The sequence below is a fragment of the Salmo salar genome, chromosome 13 (genome assembly GCF_965601325.2).
Source record: "Salmo salar chromosome 13, fSalSal1, whole genome shotgun sequence".
NCBI classification, from domain to species: Eukaryota; Metazoa; Chordata; class Actinopteri; order Salmoniformes; family Salmonidae; genus Salmo; species Salmo salar.
In genome coordinates this window covers 79,279,038-79,296,010 of record NC_138303.1, presented here as the reverse complement: position 1 = coordinate 79,296,010, position 16,973 = coordinate 79,279,038, and the positions used below count along the sequence as shown (strand labels likewise).

The 16,973-nt window shown below is 44.2% G+C and overlaps 1 protein-coding gene across 11 annotated transcripts in view; it reads right to left on the bottom strand.

The window, feature by feature from the left end:
* Positions 1-10,188: 10,188 nt before the first annotated feature.
* LOC106567988 (protein FAM222B-like) overlaps positions 10,189-16,973 on the bottom strand; it is an 83,243-nt gene continuing 76,458 nt past the window's right edge. For all 11 annotated transcript variants that reach the window (XM_014137944.3, XM_014137947.3, XM_014137941.3 and 8 more), the window contains one exon: positions 10,189-14,579. In XM_014137944.3, coding sequence (XP_013993419.1) covers positions 12,760-14,579 — 1,820 coding nt within the window. In that variant the 3' untranslated portion in view covers positions 10,189-12,759. The remainder of the gene's footprint in view (positions 14,580-16,973) is intronic.

Here is a 16,973-nt window from a genome sequence, read left to right as displayed (position 1 = left end):
ACCACCTTCCGGAGACACCTGAAACCCCACTTCTTCAAGGAATACCTGGGATAGGATAAAGTAATCCTTCTAACCCCCCCCTTAAAAGATTTAGATGCACTATTGTAAAGTGGTTGTTCCACTGGATACTATAAGGTGAATGCACCAATTTGTAAGTCGCTCTGGATAAGAGCGTCTGCTAAATGACTAAAATGTAAAAATGTAAAATGTAACATTTTCTGGCCGATGGTGTTGCATGTGAATGTTTATCCTTTTAAGCTTGGAAAAGAGACCCCAGAATTGGACCACACACCCTCTCCACTGAATAGCAGGCTAGTGATTGCTTTGCAACACTTGCAGTTAGCCACTGATTCCTTCCTAACCACTCATTGTTGAATTAGCGATTTCAAACTTGTTGTGTAATGTTTATGTCCAATGGCCAATGAGAACTGGGAACTCAAAGAAAAAAAAAGTTGAATCATGATGACGTCAGTGATCTTCAGGTCGTAGCTCTAGAAAGAGGTCCATGTTCCCAATTCCGAGTTGGATATAATATAATTCCCGAGTTGGGTGAAAGTTCAAAACTTATTTTCCCAGTCGTAGCTCGTTTTTCCCCGAGTTCCCACTTGTCTTCAGCTCACTAAAGTCAGATTTTGCAGTTCTGAGTTAACAGTTGTTTTGAGTGCAGCACAAATCATGCTTCAGTCCAATCAAAGCTACTGTAGATATAACGTGATTTGACATCATTTTATCGTCATTTTATCTCTTCACCCCCCAAAAGTCAATACTTTGTAGAGCCACCTTTTGCAGCAATTACAGCTGCAAGTCTCTTGGGGTATGTCTCTATTAGCTTGGCAAATCTAGCCACTGGGATTTTTGCCCATTCTTCAAGGCAAAACTGCTCCAGATCCTTCAAGTTGGACGGGTTCCGCTGGTGTACAGCAATCTTTATGTCATACCACAGATTCTGAATTGGATTGAGGTCTGGGCTTTGACTAGGACATTCCAAGACATTTAAACGTTTCCCCTTAAACCACTCGAGTGTTGCTTTAGCAGTATGCTTAGGGTCATTGTACTGCTGGAAGGTGAACCTCCATCCCAGTCTCAAATCTCTGGAAAACTGTATTTAGCGCCATCCATCATTCCTTCAATTCTGACCAGTTTCCCAGTCCCTGTCGATGAAAACAGGGATGGTGTTCTCGAAGTGATGAGAGGTGTTGGGTTTGAGCCAGACATAGCATTTTCCTTGATGACCAAAAAGCTCAATTTCACTCTCATCTGACCAGAGTACCTTATTCCATGTATTTGGGGAGTCTCTCACATCCCTTTTGGCAAACACCATAAACATCACTCTTCCATAAAGCCCAGCTCGGTGGAGTGTACGGCATAAAGTGGTCCTATGGACAGATACTCCAATCTCCGCTGTGGAGCTTTGCAGCTCCTTCAGGGTTATCTTTGGTCTCTTGTTGCCTCTCTGGTTAATGTCCTCCTTGCCTGGTCCGTGAGTTTTGGTGGGCGGCCCTCTCTTAGCAGGTTTGTTGTGGTGCCATATTCTTTCCATTTTTTAATAATGGATTTAATTGTGCTCCGTGGGATGTTCAAAGTTTCAGGTATTTTTTTAGAACCTAACCCTGATCTGTACTCCTCCACAACTTTGTCCCTGACCTGTTTGGAGAGCTCCTTGGTCTTCATGGTGCCGCTTGCTTGGTGGTGTCCCTTGCTTAGTGGTGTTGCAGACTCTGGGGCCTTTCAGAACAGGTGTATATCATGCGATCATGTGACAGATCATGTGACACTTAGATTGCACACAGGTGGACTTTATTTAACACATTCTGTGACTTCTGAAGATAATTGGTTGCACTAGATTTTATTTAGGGGCTTCATAGCAAAGGGGGTGAATATATACGCACGCACCACTTTCCAGGTTTTTTTAGTAATATTTTTTTATTTAAATTTCACTTCACCAATTTGGACTATTTTGTGTATGTCCATTATATGAAATCCAAATAAAAATCAATTTAAATTACAGGTTATAATGCAACAAAATAGGAAAAACGCCAAGGGGGATGAATACTTTTGCAAGGCACTGTACCTGCCCGAATGCATAGTGCCATCTGTAAAATTTGGTCAAGGGGTTGTTTTCATAGTTTGGGGTAAGCCCTTTAGTTTTCTATTTATTTAACCTTTATTTAACTAGGCAAGTCAGTTAAGAACAAATTCCTATTTACAATGATGGCCTACCCCGGCCAAACCCGGACAACGCTGGGCCAATTGTGCGCCACCCTATGGGGATCCCAGTCACGACCGGATGCGATACAGCCTGGATATTTCCAGCGAAGGAAATCTTAACGCTACAGCATGCAAAGTACAGAGAGATCCTTAATGAAAACCTGCTCCAGAGCGCTCAGGACCTCAGACTGGGGCGAATGTTCACCTTCCAACAGGACAACAACCCTAAGCACACAGCTAATACAACGGAGGATTGGCCTTGAGACAAGTCTCTGAATGCCATTGAGTGGCCCAGCCAGAGCATAGACTTGAACTCAATTGAACATCTCTGGAGAGACCTGGAAATAGCTGTGCAGTGACGCTCCCCATCCAACCTAACAGAGCTTGAGAGGATCTTCAAAGAACAATGGGAAAAACTCCCAAAATACAGGTGTGCCAAGCTTGTAGCGTCATACCCAAGAAGACACGAGGCTCTAATCGCTGCAAACGGTGCTTCAACAAAGTACTGAGTAAAGGGTCTGAATACTTATTTAAATGTGATATTTCCGTTTTTTTTTTTTTATAAACTTCCAAAAATGTCAAAATAATTGTTTTTGCTTTGTCATTATGAGGTTTTGTTTGTGGATTTATGAGGGGAAAAAACTATTTAAAATAGGGCTGTAACGTAAGAAAATGTGGAAAATGTCAAGGGGTCTGAATCCTTTCCAAATGCACTATACTTCATCCAAAGTAATCCCAATATGTACCTTAGCAAATATCTTCCCCAACAAGTCAGCTTTTACTTGATCAATTACGGCCATTTTTTTGACCCACAACCAAAACTAGAATTCGAGTGGACTTGCTTTTTCCAGTCATCTTCTTTAATATAGACCATACATCCCCCAGCTCAGTACCCCTGCCTATTGTAAAGCAGAACATGCATTTCTCTATGACAGATTTAAAGACCCTGCAAACTAAAGCTCTCTTTCCTTTGGAAATCAACTAGATTCTCAGTAGTCATATTCCTATGCAACACTCTGTAAGCCCCATTTCTTTCTTGAATAGCCGCAGTGCTCTCTTCAGTCCATCAATGAACCACCTTCCTTTTCTCACCCACTTCCCTCACTGGTACATATAAGTTCGCAGCACTCAAAATCAGAGAGGTCACAGAGGCAGCACATACATCAACCGGCCTTTCTAAAGACAACTCTCCAACATACATTAAACAATGATCACCAAACTTTTCCCAGTCTGCTTTATGAAAGCCCCATCTTCTGAATGGTACTCTATCTGGAATAATAACATCAAAGTTCATGGTACACGAAACCGGGAAATTATCCCTTCAAACAGTAGAATGTTTCATTACATTACATTCACACATAGATGCAATAGAGTTAGAAGCCATTGTGAGGTCCAGGCAGGATGTAACCCTCTAACAACATCAACTCATGTACCACATCCATCGTTAAGACATGCTAATGCTCTTGTTTCCATCATATCTTCCACAATAGTACCACTAGCATCTGTATGTCTACTTCCCCATAAACTACTATGTGCATTAAAACCGCCGCACCATATCTCTCTAGAGCTCAATTCTCCTGATATTTCATCAAACATCACTACAGATAGTTGACGACAAGGGTTGTACAAATTTTATAACTTAATATTACTACATGCACTGTAGATTTCCACCATCACACATTCATATTCAGATGGGACAGGTATATTATATACAACCACCACCCTGTACAATTGATCTATCAGATCTGATTGAGCAATAACCAGGAAAAATAAATCAAGATGTGGTCCAAGTCATGTTTCTTGAACACATATCACATCATGTTTGATCTCTAAATCAATTCCATATAAAGTTGAAGTCGGAAGTTTACATACACCTTAGCCAAATACATTTAAACTCAGTTTTTCACAATTCCTGACATTTAATCCTAGTAAAAATCCTCTGTTAGGATCACCACTTTATTTTAAGAATGTGAAATGTCAGAATAATAGTGGAGAGAGTGATTTATTTCAGCTTTTATTTCTTTCATCACATTCCCAGTGGGTCAGAAGATTACATACACTCAATTAGTATTTGGTAGCATTGCCTTTAAATTGTTTAACTTGGGTCAAACGTTTCGGGTAGCCTTCCACAATCTTCCCACAATAAGTTGGGTGAATTTTGGCCCATTCCTCCTGACAAAGCTGGTGTAACTGAGTCAGGTTTGTAGGCCTCCTTGCTCGCACACGCTTTTTCAGTTCTGGCCACAAATTTTCTATAGGCTTGAGGTCAGGGCTTGATGATGGCCACTCCAATACCTTGACTTTGTTGTCCTTAAGCCATTTTGCCACAACGTTGGAAGTATGCTTGGGGTCGTTGTCCATTTGGAATACCCATTTGCGGCCAAGCTTTAACTTCCTGACTGATGTCTTGAGTTGTTACTTCAATATATACATATAATTTTCCTCCCTCATGATGTCATCTATTTTGTGAAGTGCACCAGTCCTTCTTGCAGCAAAGCACCCCCACAACATGATGCTGCCACCCCCGTGCTTCACGGTTGGGATGGTGTTCTTCGGCTTGCCAGCCTCCCCCTTTTTCCTCCAAACATAATAATGGTTATTATGGCCAAACAGTTCTATTTTTGTTTCATCAGACCAGAGGACACTTCTCCAAAAAGTACGATCTTTGTCCTCATGTGCAGTTGCAAACTGTAGTCTGGCTTTTTCAGGGAGGTTTTGGAGAAGTGGCTTCTTCCTTGCTGAGCGGCCTTTCAGGTTATGTCGATATAGGACTCGTTTTACTGTGGATATAGATACTTTTGTACCTGTATCCTCCAGCATCTTCACAAGGTCCTTTGCTGTTGTTCTGGGATTGATTTGCACTTTTCGTACCAAAGTACGTTCATCTCTAGGAGAAAGAACGCGTCTCCTTCCTGAGCGGTATGATGGCTGCGTGGTCCCATGGTGTTTAAACTTGCATGTTATTGTTTGTATAGATGAACGTGGTACCTTCAGGCGTTTGGAATTTGCTCCCAAGGATGAACCAGATTTGTGGAGGTCTACAATTTGTTTTCTGAGGTCTTGGCTGATTTCTTTTGCTTTTCCCATGATGTCAAGCAAAGAGGCACTGAGTTTGAAGGTAGGCCTTGAAATACATCCACAGGTACACCTCCAATTGACTCAAATTATGTCAATTAGCCTATCAGAAGCTTCGAAAGCCATGACGGAATTTTCCAAGCTGTTCAAAGGCACAGTCAACTTAGTGTATGTAAACGTCTGACCAACTGGAATTGTGATACAGTGAATTATAAATTAAATAATCTGTCTGTAAACAATTGTTGGAAAAATTACTTGTGTCATGCACAAAGTAGATGTCCTAACCGACATGCCAAAATTTGTTTGTTAACAAGAAATTTGTGGAGTGGTTGAAAAACTAGTTTTAATGACTCCAACCTAAGTGTATGTAAACTTCCAACTTCAACTGTGTCTACCTCAAATGCCTCGTACCCCAGCATATTAATCTGGTAATGGTACTCCCTGGATATAGCGCCATTGACATATTTTATTCCTTGTGTTACTATTTTTATTTTCATTCTAATGTTTTACCTCTGCATTGTTGAGAAGGGCTCGTAAGCATTTCACGGTTGAGTCTACACCTGTTGTATTCAGCGCATGTGACAAGTCAAATTTGATTTGATATCAGCTGCGTGTGCGTCTATCCAATCATAGTGAGAAGGGTGCAACTGCAGCCCTCAATTCGGGGTGTTGCTGCATGTGGGCATTCCTGCATATGCAGGAACCCCTCTTTATACTTCTATTGGTCCATTTTTAAGCTATGACTCCAGTACATAGGTGGGAGGCAGTGCTGCTCCAGAACAGTAGATGGCGGTAACGCACCATAACCTTGGATGCCAACTGCTGATAAACCCTATCGAAGAAGAGGCACGGGTAACAATGGTAGCTAGCTATAGCAAGTACACACTGGTAGAGTTTCCTTCGCCACCTGCCTGCTCATCTGTGTGAACGTGCCTTAGTCATGCTGCAAGGAGGCATGAGAACTGCAGATGTGGCCAAGGAACTGCAATGTCCGTACTCTGAGACGCCTAAGACAGCGCTACAGGGAGACAGGATGGACAGCTGATCGTTCTCGCAGTGGCAGACCACGTGTAACATCACTTGCACAGGATCGGTACATCCGAACATCACACCTGCGGGACAGGTACAGGATGGCAACAACTGCCCGAGTTACACCAGGAATGCACAATCCCTCCATCAGTGCTCAGACTGTCCGCAATAGGCTGAGAGAGGCTGGACTGAGGGCTTGTAGGCCTGTTGTAAGGCAGGTCCTCACCAGACATCACCGGCAACAACGTCGCCTATGGGCACAAACCCATAGGACTGACAAAAAGTGTTCTTTACTGACGAGTCGCAGTTTTGTCTCACCAGGGATGATGGTCGGTGTCACGAGAATTTCTATCTCAATGTTCTAACTTAACTATTTTAAATCTCTGTCTAATTCCTGAAGGTTGTAAAGCTCCAGTTCAAAGAAATAGACAGTCTCAGCCAGCAATAGATCAATTCTTTATTTAGAGAGCGCTCTGCCCTTCAGAGCGAATCTTTTATACGCACACACAAACAAGTTGTCATCTTAAGCTACGCCTTGCTCAGACAGTCTGTACTTTTCCACTACACACATACATTGTTTATCATATTCTGCAACATGTTTCATAATTTTCTGCAAGTCAAACAGTTTCTCCACTCCACGGGTGGGGACAGAATGTTCTGTTATTGGTTTCACAGTTGCACAAGTTGTCTGTCGATAGCTCCTCTTATCATTTGTTTCACACTTGCACCCTGCTTACATAGCTAAAAAGTAACACAATGGCCTAATCTTAAAAGGTCTAGTCACACACATTATTGGATTATTGTCTTATGTCTCTAACACATTTAAAACAATGATATGGTTTCAGGGTGGAATACTTTAGTCATTATCTTAAACATACAAATTCTTCTATCAATCGGATTCACGTTTATCATTGAAGGAATGAGCGTTACACCGAGGCCTGTACTCTGGAGCGGGATCGATTTGTAGGTGGAGGGTCCGTCATGGTCTGGGGCGTTGTGTCACAGCATCATCGGACTGAGCTTGTTGTCATTGCAGGTAATCTCAACGCTGTGCGTTACAGGGAAGACATCCTCCTCACTCATGTGGTACCCTTCCTGCAGGCTCATTCTGACATGACAATGCCACCAGCCATACTGCTCCTTCTGTGCGTGATTTCCTGCAAGACAGGAATGTTAGTGTTCTGCCATGGCCAGCGAAGAGCCCGGATCTCAATCCCATTGAGCACGTCTGGGACCTGTTGAATCGGAGGGTGAGGGCTAGGGCCATTCCCCCCAGAAATGTCCGGGAACTTGCAGGTGCTTTGGTGGAAGAGTGGGGTAACTTCTCACAGCAAGAACTTGCAAATCTGGAGATGCACTGCAGTACTTAATGCTGCTGGTGGCCACACCAGATACTGACTGTTACTTTTGATTTTGACCCCCCCCCTTTGTTCAGAGACACATTATTCAATTTCTGTTAGTCACATGTCTGTGCAACCTGTTCAGTTTATGTCTCAGTTGTTGAATCTTATGTTCATACAAATATTTACACATGTTAAGTTTGCTGAAAATAAACACAGTTGACAGTGAGAGGACGTTTCTTTTTTTGCTGAGTTTATGTGCCTGTTAGCTACTACTTGCTAGCTTCATTGACAAAAAGAGTTGGAACAAAGGGCTCTTTTCAATCTGTAAAGGTGAAGCGTTACAGATTCCGCTATATAAATGTAAAGGTAATTTCCCATTGAACCAACATATGCAGCGTTTACCGTGAATGCAGTCTCTGCTAAAGCAGGAACATTGCCTTTTAAATTTCAATCATGCTGTAAAGCTGAACTTCCGTGATGCGGATTGAATAGAGCTAGCTAACAAGTGATTTTGGGCACTGATAAACAGCTTGTAGCTTGTGCTTTATGATAGCTTGAAAGCTTGTAGATGAGGAAGTTGTAGACATGTTATTGAATGCACTGACTAATTTTCATGCATTTTTTTACTTGAGAGTTACTGCATCAAACACCTTAGCTAAATGTAAAATAGCACGACTAAGACCTCCTCGGCAAGAACGTCAAAAGGAATTAAACATTTCTTGATTTATCTTAAATTAATTCTCACTATTTTAAGGAAGTGGCTATGTTGTTGCAATGGTGACTCAGGAGTGACAAACAACAGTACCTGCCAGGGTTCGATATGTGAACATAGCACACATTGACGCCAAACCACACCCCCAAGACAACTCTTGGTTTCAGTCATCACCGCTGGCATTTCTTAATGAGTAATCTTCAAAACGAGGCCAAATCAGGAAGTGCAGTTGCACTTTAAATTTCAATGGAGTTATAATGCGAAACTTCGGCAATATGGATTGAATATAGCCCTTGGTGATACTTTATCCATAGCATTTCACACCTGAATCTAGAATTCTGTGAGCAAAGCATAACTTTATATTTTAACAGCATACTACTTGCTTATGATTACTGTAAATCATGGACTCATTCTGACCAGTTTGGTGGACTGTCGGTCTCCATGAAAATTGTACATAAATACCCATTCACAAAGTTCATTGAAAGGTCACAGAATAATATCCCTTTGCCGCCGTCGATGAATCAACCCCTGCATTGCTCAAATGTCTCTCGATAGAGCGATACTGAACTGAACCCAGACCCTCCCCCCCCACCGTGCGCTCTTTATATAACTTCCAATTTCCATCCCTGCCAGACGGATCAAATCCAGCCAGTCCTGCAGATTTCACAGCTTGCTCTGGCTGTGTGACTTCCTGTCACTATTTTGCACCGGATTGCTTTGATACAATCAAAAGCACTGAATGTAATTGGTGCAATCACCGTACACCAGATGTTGCAGTTAAACGACAATGTGAGGCACAAGGGATATGTACACTATATGACCAAAAGTATGTGGACACCTGCACAGGGGCATTGTCATGCTGAAACAGGAAAGGGCCTTCCCCAAACTGTTGCCACAAAGTTGGAAGCACAGAATTGTCTAGAATGTCATTCTATCATGTAGCATTTAGATTTCTCTTCACTGGAACTAAGGGGCATGGAACACTATTCCTCCTCCACCAAACTTTACAGTTGGCACAATGCATTGGGTAGATAGCGTTCTCCTGGCATCCGCCAAACTCAGATTCGTCCGCCGGACTGCCAGATAGTGAAGCGTGATTCATCACAACGCGTTTCCACTGTTCCAGAGTCCAATGGTGGCGTGCTTTACACCACTCCAGCTGACACTTGGTATTGCGCATGGTGATCTTAGGCTTGTGGTGCAGCTGCTCGGCCATGGAAACCCATTTCATGAAGCTCTCGACGAACAGTTCTTGGGCTGACGTTTCTTCCAGAGGCAGTTTGGAACTCGGTGAGTGTGGCAACGGAGGACAGATGATTTTTACACGCTACGCGCTTCAGCACTCGCCGGTCCTATTCTGTGAGCTTGTGTAGCCTACCACTTCACGGTGGAGCGGTTGTTGCTCCTAGACGTTTCCACTTCACAATAACAGCACTTACAGTTGACCGGGGCAGCTCTAGCAGGATAGAAATGTGACAAACTGACTTGTTGGAAAGGTGGCATCCTATGACAGTGCCATGTTGAAAGTCACTGAGCTCTTCAGTAAGGCCATTCTACTGCCAATGTTTGTCTATGGAGATTGCATGGCTGTGTGCTCAATTTTATACACCCGTCAGCAATGGATGTGGCTGAAATAGCCAAATCCACTAATTTGAAGGGGTGTCCACATACTTCTGTATATATAGTGTATGCATAGCTAGCCTAAAATCATTCATCGATTGTTGACTTCCTAACTGGGTCCAAATGCAGCAACTGTTCTGAGGTTTCTGTACCTGATCGATATAGAGGCAAGGTGCGATCTAAAAATCAATGACTATGTGATGATGATGCAGGTAAATCTTTATTTCACACAGTAACCTACTATTGAAATGAAATTTGAGGGACTAAAATGGAAAAAACATGGAATACAGTCTTATCTAAGGAAATCATTCAAGCAATCAGGGGGTAACACTATAAACCTCAATGGGGGGGGGGGGGGGGGGGGGGTAACCCATGCAGATCTACTAGGCAGTGAGCAGACAGGTATATGGTCTGGACACAAACAAGGTTAAAAATATTCCAATTTGTTCCATCTGTTCTCATTGAATGAAGGGTAGTAAACGTATACATACAAATAGGCCTACTCATATTTGTAAGTTCTGTACGGCTCATCAAATAGGAGAACAGGCATTTGGGCATCAAAATAACATGACATCCATAGAACACTAATTTCAAAGCATAAATTAGACCTTTATTTAATTATTACAATATTACAAAAAGAGTAGCACAACTCTCACGCTTTTGCGTCTTCTGTCGTACAGCCAGAGTGACACGTAAAAGAAAGGCTTATTGGGCCTTCTTCCATTTCACAGCAATAGTAAAGGGAACAAAGACGAAAAATAAGATTTAAATAACAAGAAAATCAAGTATTATAAATAGTCACAACTGAAGCTTTGAAACTTTGATTTTTTTTGTTACAACCCAGTAACTACACATAGCTTTAAAATATAATTACAAAATATTACTCCATTTCTTCTTTTCATTAAAAAAAAGAATTTAAGGAATTGCTTTTTCTATTCAACAAAAACTTCATTAAAAAAATGTTTAACAGAAATTGCTGTTCCTCTGTATGTATCCTTGCAGTCTTCCTTCAATCATCATTTTTGATTTTCATTATAACCATGCTTGTTTTCAAAGGAAAGTCCAAGGACCAAATACTTAAGGCTTTTTAAGGGCTTTTTGGGAGGGAGGTGAACAGAATGTGTATGTCAGTGTCAACCCACTCTCACATACAGACACACACGAGCACATACACAACATACGTTTATACTCAACCCACGTCAGCAGGCATCATTCTCACACACACACACACTACACTTTAAAGTTAGAGTAGTATAGTAGGTAAGCCAGTGTACAATAAAATAAACAATGCATTTGCTGTTTAACTTAAGTCATTTTTGTTTACCTCCAAGTGATCTTGCAAGTGATCAATTTGGTCTCTTCAAGCACACTTCATATCAGAATCAGTAGCAACTACACCTAACTTAACGATAAATAAAACATTTAAAAAAACTCAGGATCAAAACTCTGATTTGGTTCATCGTTAGTTTCTAATATAATATTAGTAACAATTATATTTCTTCCACTCCAGTAGTAAGGTTTAGTCCTGCTAACTAGCGCCCTCCCTTCACTAAACAACTGCCAAACAGAACTTTGCATCTCAACAATTCAAGTAATAGTTTTCGGGTTTACCAAAATTATAGGAAAAAAATGTAACCAACATAAAATGGCACATATTTTAAAAGCTGTTTTTCCTTGTCAATTATGTGACTTTGGCCATTTCAGGATTCAGACAGAATGAACAGATTATAATTTATTTTTTCACTCCATTTAAATAAAAAGATGTTATTCCACAATCATGTTGCCAACCGCAATTGGCAATGGTGACAAAATGGTTTGTAATAGACACCTGAATTCATTGCAGCATTTTGAGCAAGAGAGCATCGGTTGGTTGGCTCCCCCAGTCAGTCCCCACATTAAATTGCTCCCTGCAGGATCTAGATGTCAATACAGTATATATCTATACTCTGTACAAACATCAACCTGATTAGATACTTCGATGATAAGACAGGAATCAACCTTGAACAGTGGGTGACCTGATTCATAAAACAGTCCTATTACACAAATAAATAAATACATAAAAAAAAAGCCTCTTTGTACATGTGCATATGGCAAGTGTCTCCGTCTGTACTTTGTAGTGTCCAGTGACTGACGGTTCCACACTGAACCATTCACTAATTATCTCGTCTCTGTGGTGATTTCAAGAGGAAAATATATATATGCTTTTAATTTCGATGTCACGACGAGATTCACATGTAAACGTAATAAGGGAAAATTAGCCACTAGCCAATAAAACTAGTCGGAGTGGAGAAATCCCCACTCGACCCTGTAAAAACATCAAGATCCTTATGAGAATGTATTTTCTTTCCTCCGTCAACGATCAGTGCGTTTTCATCCAGCGTCTGCAGGAGACATCTTTTATGCTTAAAAGAAAAAAACTCTCAGGACAGATCCGAAGTAAAAATAACTCCATATTCCTTAAATCCAGGCACACTGATAGACAGGTAGGATGGGAAAAAAGGTAGGGAATGACGACAATCACATACATAGGAAACGTTCCCTAGAGGGTGCCAACTGAAAGCACTCATTTACAAAATCAATTGATCACTTGCAAGATTGACTACAAAAAAAGAAAACACTGCTCTTTATTAAATATATTTGTCCTTTTTTTAATGTCAGTGTTCATTTTTACTTAATTTAATTGTATTTCATGTTTTTCCTTTCTTAAGACTAAAAGAAGAAGGTTCTTGTTTTTGATAACTGCTGTGTAGACAATGCCGGCAATAGCTTATCTTATCTGTACCCTGGGTGCTGGATGTGAGCGGTTCTGCCGTCCCCTGGGCCAACCTCGGGCCCCACCCTGTTCATTGGTGGCCTGTGCATCTTGCCCATCAGCCCCAGATTCTGATCTCGGAAGCAGGGCGTCTGAAAGTCCCCGCCCAAGTAATCTGCTGTTTTCATCAGACTAGTCTGGCTGGAGGAGGAGGAAGAGGAGGTGGAGCCGCCACCCCCGAGCCTGTAATGGCCTCCCCCAGGGGGCCCGCCGCAGTCTAGCGTGGTGGTGCCCCCTGAGGCCCCCCCATGGAACGGCATGGCCAGGTCCTGAGACCCGGAGCTGTCACTGTTGGGCGTGGGCAGGATGCTGCTGTTCCACACAGCGTGTGGCTGGAAGTAGTGGCCACCATTGGTGTAGTGGGCCAATGGACCCCCAGGCATTGCGTTGTTGTTGATGGGAGGAGAGGGGGTGGGCTTCTCTATAGGAGGCTTCAGGCTGTATGAATGGCCCACACACAGCTCCGGGGGGTAGCCCATGCGGGAAGGGTGCTTGCAGGGGTGGCCCCCACCGTCCTGCTGCATGTGCTGTAGATAAGCCAACTGGTGTTGGTTCCAGCGCATCTGCTGCTGCTGTTGGTGATTATGTTGTTGTTGTTGTTGTTGATGCTGCTGCTGTAAATGCCGTTGGTGTTGCTGTTGTAAATGCTGTTGGTGCTGCTGTTGTAAATTATGTTGGTGCTGCTGCTGTTTGAGATCATTGTGGTAAACAGGCATCCTGTTCATGGCAGCCATGTTGTTTTGGGGGTTAGCGGGGGCAGCAGCCTTGTCTGCGGGACACATGATGCAGTTGGGGTGTGGGGGCAGGCCGGGGGTGCAGGCGTTGGCGTGCGGGTTGCTGTGCATGGACACCCTGGAGCAGGCGTTGTTGAAGAGGTTGCGGCTGATGGGGCTGGGGTTGGCAATCTGGCCCTCACACATGGAGGTGGCTCCAGCCCCCTGGGCCCGGGCTTGGCAGAACTGGTTTATCTGGTGCACGATGCTGCTCAGGTCTGGCTGGTGGCTCTGGTTCAGGCCAGCAGCCATGGTGAGCGGAATGGTTGAGGTAGAGACTGTAACGTTAGGCGGTGCGTCGGCATCGGGCAGCTTCCGGCCAGGGCCACCCTGCAGTCCAGGAGGTGGCTGCCCCTGCTGCTGAAGGTGCTGTTGCTGCTGCTGTTGGAGCAAGAGGGTGAGACCAGAAGGAGGCTGGGGATGGCCCAGTGCTTGGGAGTGGGACAGTGTCTGGGGCCTGGGCAGACCCTGTTGCGGTTGCTGCTGTTGTGGCATGCAGGGTGGGTGTCTGAGGCCCTGCTGCTGCTGGGGGTGAGTCTGTTGTAGAGTCTGTGGGTGAGTCTGGCTCCCAAGTTGAGGGTTCAGGCTCTGCTGAGACTGGGACCCACCCTGGCCTTGGGAAGGGGGATGGTGGAGGTTTAAAGTGCTGGCCGAGGCAGCTGCTGTAAAGGGCCCCCCAGGGCCAGGGGGGTTCATGATGACCCCAGAGGGGTGCAGGCGCACCCGGCTGCCGTCAAAGTCTTTGAGGATGCCCTTGACGACAGGCACCTTGACGATGGCAAGGAGGCCGGCCTTGGCGTTGGCCTGAGAGGGGGGGTAGGGGCTGTAGCGCTGGCCTGAAGTATCCAGCCCGTTGACTGTGCGGCGCACGTGGTTCCTCTGGGGGACCTTGACGCTGTTGGGGAAGATCTTGATGGTCAGGGGGTTGTTGGCAATCTTCTTAGCATAAGCATCCAATTCCGCAGGGGTTGGATACTGAGCGGATCTCATCCTCTGTGTAGTGTCCCCTGGGGTGACAGAGACAGAAAGATAGAGAAGTGGGTGGAGAGAGGGAGAGCGCACGGGGGGGAAGGACAAAGGGGGGAGAGAGAGAGAAACGTGTTAACGCAGGTAAAAAGCTAAATGTCAGGTTTCTTGTCAGAAGAGCAGAAGTGTGGTAATCTGACCGGAGGTTCTAAGGTTCTCTTCTGAGAAGAACGGAACCGGACTGACTTCAACAACATTCTCACATTCCAAATCTCAGCACTTCCCCTAATATCAAAAACAGCACAGTGCTCTCAACATATCTCACAGGGACACTATAGAAGCTGAACCCCAAATGGTACCCTATTCTCTTTATAGTGCACTACTTTTGGTTAAAAGTAGTGCAGTATATAGGGAATAATGTGACATTTTGGACGCATACAGAGAGTTTGATCTTGACTGGATTCCCCGAAGCATGCAACACATTCCAATCTCTATTCCTATTCTGAAGTGCCGTAGTTGAGGTTTACAGTCAGTGAGTAACATTGAGGTCAGTAGCTTCGGGTCATTATGAGTTGTATCTAACAATAAGTGTGTGTGAGATGTGAATCAGAGAGTGACAAGGAAGAAAGGACTTACTTTGCCTGCTACTGATTCCCAGACTAAACAAGGCAACAGTAAACATGTCGTCCCCCACGAATGATGCAGCGCCCCCCCTTGGGCCAATTGAGATATCGCACGTGACTAACATATTTCAGTGAATTACAATAGCTCCTGCCTTGGGCCAAATCAGTGTAATTTTATAAATTCCGGATCTCGATGGTAAGACACATCATTCACCCAAGTTTAGAAAAAAATCGGGCCAGAGTTGTCCGAGATCTTGCATGTGACTAACGTATGAACGAATGGACGGACAGAGACAGATCCACAGTTCCCTCCCCGATTTCATTGTGGGGGACAACAAAGAGGAGTGAGGCAGAAAGGGAGAGGAGGCAGTGTTGGTGCCCTGTGTCTGCCAGGGGGATAGTTCTCCTCTGTCTCAAATGGGGAGGGAGGGAGGGGGGTAGGGAGGGAATGAGGGAGCGCAAGAGGCAGAGAGAGAGAAAGTGCAAGAGAGGTAGAGAAAGAGCGGAGCACATCCATGACAGCAGACAGTAATCACACAGCGTTTCTCTGATCTCTGGAACACCACTGAGCCCTCAGCCCTCTGAGACATTTGTTACAGCTACTAAGCACCTCACTGGCTATATTTAACAATGCCCCAGCGTGTCTGAAGATGCTGTAGTTTGAGTGTGTGTATGTTTTTGTGTTTGGGGGAGTGTAAGACCGATAAGGAGTGTGTTTGACATGTGCATTCAGGCGCCCGTGAGTGTGTCGTGTGTGTGTTCAGCATGTGCTAAGGTGATGGCGTGTTTCTGTCACTCGGTGAGACTCATTTTCTTTCCCCAACTGTAAAAGTCAGTTATAATGTAATATGAGAGAGAGGGGCCTGCCTCCAGCCATTGTGATCTGGGAGAGGTTCTGTATGCAACCTCACCAAGCCTCCCCTCCCCGGGCTGAGCCCTAGGCCTCAAACCCGGTCACCCTCCCTGCCCCAGCCAGCTAGCCTGACCTACATACATACACATGCAGTCGTGTCCCAAATGACACCCTATTCCCTACATAGTAAACTACTTTTGACCAGGGCCCATGGTGCCATTTTGGATACACCGACAGATAGTGAGACACAGGCAGTCCCACAGTGATGCCTTTTGAAAACACTGTCTGAACCAAAGTGAACCCTCATCTTTTAACATCCAAACCATACATTCTTATATTTAGTTATTGTATTAAATTACTATATCTAGTACAACATCCTTCTATTAAATACGTGGGTAAAAAAACAAAACTAGAGTTTTGGAGGGTGGCTAGTTCTGTGTTTACTGGGGACGAAATGTCTAAAATGTCAAGCAATGCTACCGGGTTCCATCACAGACTCATCTCCTAATGTGGATGTGAATAGGTTTCAGTCTTTCCACTCTAGCTGTAAGTCTCTCTCCATCTACCTCTCCTCAGCCTCACAGGCAGCATGCAGTGAGTGGGCTAGGCAGTGTGGCACTAGGCAGAGAGCTGAGCTGTGAAGACTGGCACGGTGGTGTCACAATGCTAAGGGGCTAATTAATCCGCTCTCTTTTTTAACGCACAGGAAACAAAGGATGGCAATATGATGGGCCCCATCGATGAGGAGGGGCGTGCTCTCGCTTCTGTCTCCTGTTGTACACGATAAGCTGCTTCTTTTTGTTGATGTTGAGGGAGAGGTTCTTTTCCGGGCACCTCCCTCTAGTCTCGTTGCTGTTAGTAATCAGGCCAACCACTGTCGTGTCGTCAGCAAACTTGATGATTGAGTTGGAGTTGGGCGTGGCCACGCAGTAATGGGTGAACAGGGAGTACAGGAGGGG